The sequence below is a fragment of the Chaetura pelagica genome, unplaced genomic scaffold (genome assembly GCF_000747805.2).
Source record: "Chaetura pelagica isolate M959 unplaced genomic scaffold, ChaPel_1.0 scaffold414, whole genome shotgun sequence".
Lineage (NCBI taxonomy): Eukaryota > Metazoa > Chordata > Aves > Apodiformes > Apodidae > Chaetura > Chaetura pelagica.
The window spans coordinates 82,271-94,912 of record NW_009952976.1 but is presented as its reverse complement, the minus strand read 5'-3'; the positions used below and the strand labels follow the sequence as shown (position 1 = coordinate 94,912).

The 12,642-nt window shown below is 36.9% G+C and overlaps 1 protein-coding gene across 2 annotated transcripts in view; it reads right to left on the bottom strand.

Annotated features, from left to right (window-relative positions):
- TNRC6B (trinucleotide repeat containing 6B) overlaps positions 1-12,642 on the bottom strand; it is a 116,650-nt gene that overhangs the window by 37,097 nt on the left and 66,911 nt on the right. For both annotated transcript variants that reach the window (XM_009996342.1, XM_009996343.1), the window contains 3 exons: positions 5,813-5,900; positions 4,062-4,083; positions 2,050-2,394 (listed from right to left, as the gene is read on the bottom strand). In XM_009996342.1, the coding sequence (XP_009994644.1) occupies positions 2,050-2,394; positions 4,062-4,083; positions 5,813-5,900 (455 nt within the window). The remainder of the gene's footprint in view (positions 1-2,049; positions 2,395-4,061; positions 4,084-5,812; positions 5,901-12,642) is intronic.

The window sequence follows — 12,642 nt, the reverse complement described above, 5'->3', positions numbered from 1 at the left end:
CAGGAATTAATGATGTGCGACACATAGCAACACCCTATTTCCACAAGCACTTCAATGGAGAACTGAAGTTGACAGCCCAATCTCTTTCTTGTCCAGCTGCTCATTCCGGCTTCTCTGGCACACCTACTCTCATGTGCTAGCACATATATTCCCACTGATATTCAGGGAGAAGAACTGGTAAATCATCCAGACTGCAATTAGCTTTAAAAAATAAGCTGGGTTAATTTTAATCCACAGCAGCTCCCTAGCCCAGCCAACTGTGTAACGGTGCAGAAATCTGGATGGGGTGAGGCACATCTGAAGAACCCATATCTTCTTGGCAACAATCCTGAATTACATCAGGATAAAGCAACTAATTGGCGTAACAAGTTACCACAATCAATAAAATACAACCATGTAACATCTTAGTTGTTTATGTACCGTTCAACTAAGTGTAAAAATAAGGGAACTGAATCAAATTTCAGTCTCAGAAAAACAATTATTGTCTAATTAATTATGCAGAACTTAAGGAGCCTTTAAAGTATTTTAAATGGTCCTCATACAGTGTGCATGCAATAGCAAAAAAAATGCTGTTCATGAGAAATTTTGAAAACTCTTAAAAGTGCTTCACTATCATAGTCTCCTTTGTCAGCCTACTATAACCACTGTGAAGGTACATCAATGCTGAAATAAAGTCAGGATTTTCTATATAGCAGAAAGACTCTGGTGTGTGTTTTTTACTGCTCTCCATCTTTCAGGTGTTTTATAGAAATCAGCCAGCTCTAAGACATCTGTTTTGAAACTGATTAAACTGATAAACTAGAACTTTGCCATTGTAGTTTGAAACTAACTCACCCCCTTTATTAAATAGGAAACATCAGTGAAAAAAATAAAATATTTGACAGATAAATAATCTGTCAAACAGGGGTTTGCTAGAAAGGTATTTAAGTACTGAAAGCATAAAACAAATGAAATTATTCATTTTCCTATAATCCTTTTTAATAAAGACAGCCATCCCATCTGGCTCACTTGATTTGGGACTTCCAAGTAACTTTTTTTTTTCTTTTGAACAATGTATTTTTCACTCTATTTTTTCTTCTGGAAGCCACAAGAATCTTATGCTCTCCAAGTGGTACCATTATTTTCTTCTTATGACTTTCAAACATTTATTACTACTTTTTAAAAACATTCATGTTTTAAGAAATGAAGTTGTCTTTGACTTTGCAGATCATCTAAGTTTTTCTTTAGAAGGCAGACGTATTGAGTGGAATTGTGTTTGTTCTAGTATCCAGGTTGGACGGGGCTTTGAGCAACCTGATCTAGTGGGAAGTGTCCCTGCCAATGCAGGGGGGATTTGATCTAGATGATCTTTAAGGTTCCTTCCAACCCAAACTAGTCTATGATACTACCATAATTTCAGAAGGAAATATTCAAGTGATTGCAATTCCCCACAGTTCTAAAAAATTCAAGAGCAGTTTTAATTTCCCCATGCTCATAAAACAATTAATCTGAAAATCAATTATCGTCTGGAATTCGGAGTGAATAGAAAAGCAAAAACAAGACAGTCATGACTTTTATAAAAGGTTTATCTAAGGAGAAAAACGAGATTACCACAAAAGGACCATCTTTATTTCATCCAGATGACAAGTGACAGACACCTGCCATTTGCATGATAGCTATACATCTGCTTTATTGGCTCATATAAAAAAAGTGACAAGTTAGGAGATTCATGCCCTCAAAGAAACTTGAAGAGCTATTGACTACTGAATGTCAATCATAAAATAGATTATCCATGCATTGTGTTTACCTTGCTGTGGTTTTAAAAGCATTACAGTATTCAATTCAAACCACACAAAACATATTTAAAAATAATTAACACTCTTTCATGATCCATCTTGTAGTAAAAAGCACATCCATTGCTGTTAACAGCAAAAGTAAAGTCTATACACTAAAATACTAGAAGCATGCTCTCCAAAAGCCAAGTTTTATTATGTAGAGTTATGTTTATGCACAATTTTAGTGATTCCTTTTCTACGTTCATTAAATCTTATCGGTGGTAGCATTACTTGCCTGTTGCAGTCCCACTGTCACTTTGCAGCAGTGCTCCTGTCACTGGTTGTGCGTTGTTTGGGTTTGCTCCTGGTGCTGTTGGGGGAGGAGGCCCTGCTCCACCCCCAAGGAGCATACAGGATGGCGGAGGGGGCTGCCCACGTTTCAGTAACACTTTGTGGTCCTGCTGGCAACGGAATCGCGGCGGCACCTCCCGAGGCATGTAGCGGGCAGCGCTTGGCGGTTGTCCGTTCGGCACTGCCACCCTTTTGGCATTGTTGCCACCATTGACTGGTGGCGATGGAGAGTTGCCAATTGGGCTGGCAGCCACTGGTTGGCTTAAGCTTGGTTTCGTCACTTCGGGCACTGAAAAACAGGAAGAACGAAAATGAGAAAAATTTCCACTTAAACCTGTGTTAACTAGAAGAACTCCACTACAAGTCTTCCCTTTCATAATTTCATTCTTCTCTGAAATACTGTGCAACTTCAACCATATTGAAGAACAATTTAATTAAAGAAGCACGAAGAAGCAATTGCCTCAAACGTCTTGCTTCCATATGCAACTCTGAACCCCAGCATCAAACTCTGCCCTCAGCAAGAATTTTGCTCTAGGCCCCAAATCTCTTGGAAATATAGAGTTGGCAAAGAATACCACCCTGGGCAATGAGTCATTAAAAAATATAATAAAATATAACTGGCTTCAACCCCTGCTTAGTTCCCTGATCTTCAAATGCTTTTCCAGCTGTTATGCATCACCCTTATGGCAGATCTGAAATCAGATCCCAAGTTTTCACCTGCTTAGTAGGCTACACGGCCACTGCCAAAACAAACAAAAAGGAAGGAAAAAACCACCCCACCCTCCTCTTGATTAAAAGTTAATAAATCTGAATTTTCTGTACTGTTCTTAAATGAGGCAGCAATAGCTGACTCTCACTAAAAAGGCAGCCCCTAAACACAGCATTTGTATTGGGCTTTCCTCAGGTTTCCCAACTGTTCACCACATGACCCTTATATGCAAAGACATGCTGCTTCTGAGGGTGATTATACATTGGAGAAGAGAAAAACCACAAACAAATCCTTGAGGAAGTGACACAATCACAAAATTCGCTTAAGAGACTCTAGACTTGTGACCCCTTAATCACATTCTCCAGGTGCCTTTTTGAAACAGAGCAAAAGAAATTCCCAGCCAGGCACCTAGAAGATGTAGTTGCTGAGACATGAGACTCCACAGGCAGGGAAAAGTTAATACATCAAACTCTAGCCTTTGTTGAAGACTAATACAAGAAAGGGATGTCCAGTGAACATAATCAGTACAACTCCTACAAATGTGAGATCAAAACAAGTGAGTCTCTCTTTGACGCGAGTGCTTTATTCCCCACATTTTATTTTGGTACGGGTTTTCCATTTCTCTATATAGGCTCCATTGCCCAAAACCCCAAAACGAGTATTGTTAACTGTCAAATTAAGCTATTATCTTAGTTGTGTCAGTAACAGCAATTTCATCCTGCAATTTTTAGAAAATTGACACACAAATAAAAATTAAATATATTATTAGGTCAGCTAAATAAAAGCTTAACTTTTAACATGCACACTCATCAGTCCTGCCTCATCTCTACTGGACTTCCTTCCAGGTGCCTGAACTCCTCAAGTGTCCATAAACAAGTAATTTTCACTCATTTTGGTACCTCACCATAAACAGTACTTTCCTATTTTTTATTCATTCCATTTATACAGGCGGTTTCAGTTTTCAGTTACATGTCTAAAACCTTTGTACAAAACTGAAAGGCTAAATACTTCAGCTAATCTATTTCTTCCACAATCCTCGTTCCCTCCTCTAGTGTTCTGATGCTGGCAGCATAGATATTTTAAGGTTCTCCATTTTAATCACCTCAGCTTTTACTTCTTCTGAATGCAAAACTTGAGTATTTAATCTTGACTCATAATTCCCCTTCCTTTTTCAACAGCTTTTTTTAAGATCTGAGTACTGGGGATAAAGTAAATTAAAAATACTCTTTAGGATCAAAGCTTCTTACCTTTGGTTTTTTGATCTGTGACCTGCAAATTAAGAGTAAGAATGTAAGTACAGTTTTAAGAACCTCGGCATAAACATTGAACAGGCCGTGCTAAACCTTCATATATTAGCAGCAAGATCATTATTTTGTTCCATGAAAATAATCAGTTTATGAACTACAAGTGTAAACAGTATTCCTAGTCTTATGTATGAAACTTTCAAAAACACACTAGTAGTCACCAACTAGTATTCACCTCCTCCTCATCCCAAACATGGACTTTCAAAGCACAAATAAACATGGAGGTGAAGTATTACAGTTCAAAAACTTCCTTCTATGAGAGCATATTTACAGCAGACTGATGGGGCTAGCAATGGAATTCCCTCAGGAGCAACCACAGGTCAGAGTAGCAGTCTGTCTCTCTGCCATCTTCCCATTTCACCTTTCCCGTGAAATCTCTTCCACGGAGAAGTCCTAAACCTTACTAGATTCACTGCCGTAATTACAAAAAGTATGAGGAATACCTATAAAGCACCAGACTTCAAAAATCTCTTGAATGCAATAAGATGATTACTTAAAGAGAGCCATCATGCTGGCCAGCGTACTCAGTGTATGTTTTTGCTGTACTCCTACATTCCTCCAGCAAAGCAGATTTCAAGCTACAGTAGAGATAAGCATAGCACTGGCATATTCTCTGGAATCGTGTGTATCGCAGCATGTTTTGAACCTGTCGATCAGGAGTTCCACTGCACAATAACGGAAAAACCCTAAAGATCATCATGTGTCAGGTTCTATGACACCTATTTTCTGGAAAGCTCACAGTGACAGTATAGGATAATGAGAGCACAAGTAAAAAGCAGTTCACTATTTAAATCAACCAGGCTGGAACTCCTTTGTATGGTGAAAAATAAAAAGACAAACTGCACTGAATTGCTACGGCATCATTGACTTTGCATATTCCAGTGTTCATCTTTGCAAATGATTGCTAAGATCTCTCTGAGCCTTCTCTCATCCAGATGGAAAGGTCCTAGCTCTCAGTCTTTCCTCATTTTTCATATACTCCAGGTCTTTATTCATCTTAGGGGCCCATTGCTGGAGCTGCTCCAGGATGGTTACATCTGTCTTGTACTGGTAAGACAGAAAGGATTTTAGTGGTAAAAAGCATGGATAAAGCTGCAAGAGGCTAGTTCCTATACCAGGTTACCTCCTGGAACAACTTACTAGATTTCCAGCAGAGAGCTTCTAAAACACTAAGTGTTCAGACCCATTTTCAGTGACTTATCAGTTCCCCATGGTTCAGAATCAAATACATGAACTTCAGCCAAAGTGCTAGTAGCTACAGAAAATGTAAAACCTAAGTGATACTCAGCAAAAAATAAAGGGACCTTTCAGTAGTAAATGCAGAATATAAAATTCCTAAAGGACTTAAGTCTAGAAAATATTTAGTAAATTTTAATGCAAGAATTGCAAAAGACTGGTGGCATTTTATCCCAAACACCTCAAAACAGCAAGAGATGCATGGATCAAGAAAGACCATACTCTATAACTTAATTCTTTATACATATAAGAACACTTCTTTTACTTCACATGACACACTAAGGAGAAGAAATGCCTAAGGTTAAACACTTCAGTTTCAGAAAAATTATGCAAAAAGTTTTCAATGAAGCACACTCTAAACAATCAAGTTTTAAAGACTGAATACTGTTTAACAGCTTACCACCCCCAATGCTATCTATGTTCAAGCTGGATAAAACAATCAAAATATCAAAACCTACCTTCTGAGCAGATTCCTTCTTTTTCTTATCCTCTTTTTTCCTTTTCTTGTCTTCCATTAACTGTTCTTCCCTTTCTTGCTCCTTCTCTCTGTGAAAATATGAAAAACAACAGTATGAGCACCATCAAACTCTATAAGGAGTGCCATGCATACTTCATTCCTCTTCCCCCCAAGGAAGACAGCTGAGATACTAGATTCCTCTCATCCTCAATACTGTATTTGCATTTGAGGTTCTCAGTCTAATCAAGATAAGGAAAGCAGCTTCTACCTCAGTGTGGGCACAATCACACCACTTGCTGCATAAAAGAAAATTCCTTTATTCTCATCAGGCCTTTCATGGCAGTATTCTATATGAATTAACTACATGCCTGATACTGGAAAATATCTTCAAGACATTTTGGCCAAAGTATCCATTTAATTGGGTTGTGCTTTTTTTTAATGAGCAGTCTTGTTAATCTTTTCATATGGTAAAAAAAGGGAAATTGTAATTTAATATAAGATGGTTTGGTTTGATACATTTATCTTTACAATGGGAAGAGATTATTCTAGTGCCTGCAGCTATGTCACTTGTAAGAGACAAGAAGTGTCATATCAAATAAAAGCCATCATTTATTATAAGAGTCATTAATTTAATTTCTAGCCTGTTGTACCCACCCACAGAATTTTTGTGATGAAACTTGTAATATAAATTACTTTCCAGGGAATCTATTTTTTTCCCCACAAGAACATTATTTCAAAAAAGGAAGAAAAATATGTGCAGCTGCTATTGTTGTCAAGCTATAATCTTGTTGCTATGTTTCGAATCAAATACGAAAGTACCAGAAAATGGTTAATTTACTGCATATGTGCTATTGGTGGAACTGTTCCTATGGTGAATCACATTTTCATTATCCAGTTCTTTTCAGCTCCTTAAAAGTAAATTAAAGACCCAAGTTTTCAGCTCACATGAAGTAATTTCTTTTTTATAGGGAAATATTAAGACAAAGACAATGAATGTAAAAAGATGATCTGACAGAAGAGGGATAGGATCTGAGACCACAGATCTGTACTCTACAAATGGGAAAAAACAAGTACAAACCATTATTTTTCAGAACAAGATTTTTGTGAAAAACAGGACAGCTTTATAAATAAAACTGGACTTTAAAATAGTACTAAACTATTTCTTATATTTATGCACAAATCAAAGCTCTTTTCTGACTACAGTTTAAAAAGATTAGAGTTGAGTTGGCTTTGTTGTGACATGATTCAGAATTCTCCTTCCTTTGCATTTATATAGTACAGGTAGTATTTTTGCTTGCATTTTCACTAGACACTGCCAAGGCAGCGTGCAAAGAGACATCACTTCCTACAAAAATATTTTGAGATGTTATGTGTTAAAAGCTTCCTGACTGAAGACTTCAAAGGACTCTCTTAAAGATAAAAGGTTCTGTGGAGAATAATAAAATGTTTTCCTGCTCTCCTAAAGTTCGGGTCTCCTTCTTCATGAATGGAGATGATGGGTAAAGGCATGATAAGGCCTTTGAAACCACATCCTAATGTTGTAACAAATGCAATTCATATAAAATGGCAAGTTCAGTCTGCATATAACAAAGACTGAGGCAAACATTCCACAACATACAGAACAGTGTTATATGCACTCTTGGTATTGCTTAAGCCAGGCCAGTTCTTGGTCTCCTCTGTTCTCTATAAAATGTCTAAGTATACTTTCCCAGCCCTCAACTCTGGCAAGGAAAAGCCCTGCAGGTTTTTTAGTTTTATTAACAGCACAAGATATGAAGCATTAGAGAGGTTAGTTTACTGTGGATTGTCTGTCATGACATTGGGAAAAAGATTTTCTGTTTCCTTTGAGCCACAGATTGTAAAGAATATGAAAAAGTTCTCCAGTGATACTCTCATGTTTCAAAGTTACTATAACCTCAAATTAAGTTCACTACTTTTGTGCTGTCAAGCTACATATGCATTTTGGGCTGTACTGTGTTTCGAAAAAAGTTCATTGCAGTAGGAAAAAGTTTAAGACCTGTCTTAAGGGAGCTACTGAAAGGGTAGGAACAAAAACCAGAATGACTTCCAGTAACTGTCTGGCAGACAGATAGCCTTCTACTTAAAATCATATTCCTTAGTTCTGCGAGCAAAAGAGCAGGGAATGGAAAAGAAGGACAAAATGGTCATATTCACAATGCTGTAGCTATGGCTTACAATGACATGTAGCACTAATACAAAAAAGCACCAAAGACAGAAGAACCATAGCTTGAAAGTCTACTTATGGGTAATCTGTCTCTGTGCTAAGTTCATGACAGGGAGATGGCTACTGCTGCTGCCTTATTTTCAGACATACACGGACGAATACCTATGGTACTAAGGCTGTAGAAAAGCCCTTTGTTTTGCATTACTATCTCCCCTTCTTCTGCTCTTTTAGTAGAGATGTCTATTTAATATTCCATTGGGCACACCATCAACAACTACAATATAGCCATAATCGATATTTCATAGTTCAGACTTCAATTCATCTAAACACAAACCTAAGTTCTGCTGAGGTGGAAGTGATCTATCTGAACACACGTGTAAGACGATAAAAGTTCCTGACAAAGCATATTTGAAAGCTCATAAGCATGTAGGAAGTAAAAAAATTATACTCTCCAAATGACAGAAGCAAAAATTGATGCTATAGACAAGCTAACTAAGCACCACTATGTTGGAAGTTCACTGAATTAGCGGGGGCACAGGGAGGAAAGCTTATTTCCATTTTGGGTATCACATGTGCCATCTTTCCACTTTTACTAGACGATGCATTTCACTAATATTTGATGTTTTGTGATCAATGGTTTCCCTTTCAGCTGTACAGAAGAAGCTTGTTAAACACAAACTTAACTTGCAGTGTTAAGTGTTCTGATAAATTTAGCATAAACAAAGCATTCAAGTATCTCACTGATTCATTTGGAAGAAAACGCTACCTATTATTCTTCTCTCATTAGCTGAAAGATAATTCTTCCTGGCCTGGTCAAAGGAAACTAGGAGGGTCCATCATGTACATTCCAGCAACCAGCTGCTTACATGGACAAGATCAACACGGGGAGAAAACCCACCAACTCCTGACCAGTGAATTTAGAATAATACAATGGGGTGTGGTTCCAGTTTTTGTTAACCACACACAGTAATAGGAACACAGACACATCACAAACCTAAGAGAAAATTTACCAAACAGCAATCAGCAGTCAGCTTTTTACTCCAGCTGTCTCCAAGAAAACATGTGTAGATCTTAGAATTATTACCTAGTTGCACTTTAATATTTCCCCAAAACCCATAAAATCAACATTATAGAAAAGTATTTTAAAAGCATATTATAGAATTTACTTTTCTGAATATTTAAAGTTAGGCATTTTAACAGCTTAAATATTAAGATAGACTGTAGGTTGTAAATAAAAATTTTATTTATTACAAAAGCAAAGCAAATAAAACAAACCCAGTAACTAGTAAGCAGTACATTCAATACCTTATCTAAATTCTTACATCAACCTCTTCTGGCTAAGTTAAAAAAAAATTCAGAGAAAAGAAGGTTTTTTCAGCTAGCTAACTAGAAAAAATACATGTGAAGTACAAGTTTCTAAAATATATATAGCCATTTCAGGGAAAAAAAAATAATTATATGTACCCTTTCCAAAACAATTTCCTAGTTTTGGAAAATGTTAATTTCCTGCAAAATCCTAATACTAACTTTTCCAGAAACTCTATTTTAAAATAAGACTTATTCTTGCAACATACGGGCTAAAGGCATAGGAAGAGGACAGAAGTCTTCGAAGTTCCCGCTGTTACAAATTGCAGTGTGAAATGAGATGACATACTATATATTAGATACTATCTGCTGGCAACACACTTTGATAGGTAGCAATAAAGTGCCACACAGAGTATTACTCTTCATAAAAACCCTACAATCCTATTAAGTTACACAGACACAAAACATGCACCAAAAATAAAAGTAAATGTAAGAAATTAAAATTCCTAGAAACTCAGGAGTGACACTTAAGCATGTATGCAATTCTCAGTTCCTTCCACAGGGCTACATGACAACAGTGTACCAGTGTTTGGAAGTTCCTCATACAAAGATGTGCACCAGATACCAGTAATGAGAGCCATCTTCCCTCCTCCTGACCCCATGGCTTTACTTTCTTTTAGTACGAATAACTTCGTTTAGCTATACTATAACACAACACAGGAGTGACAGTGAACTTCTATAGGTGCATCCTGTTCTCTGCCCTGCAATAAGCATAGGGCGATTTACAAATCTGCTTCCACATGTTAAGCAAACATCTTTATCTTCTTCGAGAATAGGGAGGATTCTAAAACTACACTTGTAGGATCAGCAGCACTTCAACAGAACAAGCTTCTCTCTATTTCGCTACAAGGTCACATTAACAATGGTTATATTTTCCCTAAAGGCCTTAGCCATAACTAGCCAGAGCTAAAGGTCATCATCTTATGCGAGATAATGATTTGCATGCATAAAGCAGTCACACTTAGAGGCAACACTTGAGCTATTAACTCACCCTTTCTTATAGATGGGCCTCCAGTGATCCAAAATTATCAGAACACAAATATACTTCTAATAATTTGGAAAGAGAGGAAAAGACTAAAAAACTCGAGGGACTATACCAGAAATTGATTATAGAGTAAGGTTTCTAACTTTGGTCATGATTTGAAGCAAGAAGTATTTGCAATGAACAAGCACCAAGCTTCTCAGCCTTTCCAAAAGTCTCCTCAGTATCATAACTTTGGTAGGTTTTACAGCCTTGATACCAGGAGCATCTGGTGTCTCAGATGCATTTCAAAACACCTTTATAACAAGCTCAAGACCAGATGCACTTCCAAGGCAAAAGCTCCTTCTCAATCCATACAGGGATGAAAAATCTTAAGAACAGTAAGCTGTCCTCAACAATGCTATAACCTGAACAGCTTGCTGTCACTACTAGAGAAGCAGATTCCATCTTCCATTTTATTTCTCTTCATCAGACTCTGCCCTTGACCTTCCACTGTTTGAGACTTCTCTGGAACTTAGATGATTGTATGACAAGCAAATTCAACCCACAAAAACTCAAGTGACCTAGGACATTTCCTCCATTTTGTAAATGGAATTAACTTAAGAGTATTATCAGATGAACACCAGTAGCGCATAAGACCAGCAAGGAACTTTCTCCTTTCAAAACAGTATGTTAAATTGATTGCATTTGAATGAAACTACACTTTAATGTATCCCAACACCTCTCTGCACAGCACCCAGTTAAAACTCTATACACTGTATCAGAAAAATTTACTAGTAAAATCGAGTGTGTTTCCTTTTAAACCAACTTCTACTTTGCCCTATTAATGAGAATGCTTTTTCTGGACTGCATTTACTCCTTTATCTCATATTCCTCATACGCGATCCCTAGCACTGTCACCTACATCTCTGCAATTTTCCTAACTGTAACATGGTCTTTACTGGCACAATCCTCTCACACACAAGTATTTATATATAAATACATTAAAAAAGTATAAGCTGATTATAACAAAGGGTCATAAGTGATGAGCAAAAAGCATACTACATACTCCCAAATGTGCTCTTGCACATTGAAGTGCAAGCCCTTCTTGCTGCAGCAAATACTGGAAGGCTACTGTCTCAAATGCTCAAGGTGGATGAAAGCTATTAAATAAAATCTGGAAGTCAGATGTCAAGAGAATAAAAATGAAGCAGTATCTAATGCTGTGCTACTGGAGTACAGAAATCTTTACAGTTTTACTTCTGCTTTCATTCATCACATACAATTTAACAGACATGCTCCATTATTTCAACAGCATGAGAAGAGTATGGCATGCCTGAACATTCATGTGTGCCCCAGCACTGTCTAAACAGAAAAACAAGCAGAAGCGAGACATAACACAGCATGGGATAAATCCCTGGGTTGACAGACCCTAAATTCCTAAAGGTAATATTACTTCTACCACACTAAGCTGTGTAAAGAGTCATGATCTTGCTGATAAATAAAAAATAAAATAAGATTAATTAAAAAAAAAAAATGTTAAATTGCACAGCATCACAGCCACCTTTCTTGTTAAGCAATGCTTGCTGGTCAAATAGGAGATGGTTGCTTAGAAAGTCAGTCTTCATGCTGAACTAAAAAATGGAATATGAAACTATTTTACACCAAATGAATTCTGATGTTTATAAGAAGAAGAAAAAAAGATCCTTCAGAATAGCACTTCTAAGGATCCCGAGTATAAATATTTCAAGAAGAAAAAAGAAAATTACTTGTCTGCTTGAAATAAGACTTAAGTTTAAAGCATCATTGAGCAGTATCAAAGTAAGGGATTAACTATGCAGTTTAAAATCAACCAGTTAGCAACAGAATGACTGCCCGGTACTTTCTGAATGACAATGAAATAAAGATGGCAGAACTCAGCCATTTAGTATAGTATGAAATATAAAATTTCTTATTTGTAACAAATACCTACATAGTATAACACATGTAGGACAATAACAAGTGTGTCCCACCACACAGCCCCCACACTCCCAGGGAAAGCTGTGTATTTTATATATACACAATATACACTTCACCCTGTATTACATGAAAAGATTTTAGAAAGGGTCCTTTTAGAAGTGCTCTGAACAGCAGTGTTTTCAAAAAGTAAAGGATTATTGCTTGTCAAAGAGTTGGAGTACGCTGCTTTTTTCTTCTCTTTGGCTGAGAACCAAAACAGTGTCACAGCAAGAAGTTTGCTTACTTTAAATAGCATATCTGGAACAACTGATAGGACTTTATCACAGCAAAACATCAGTAATTTGACTCTGCTGTAGAAAAT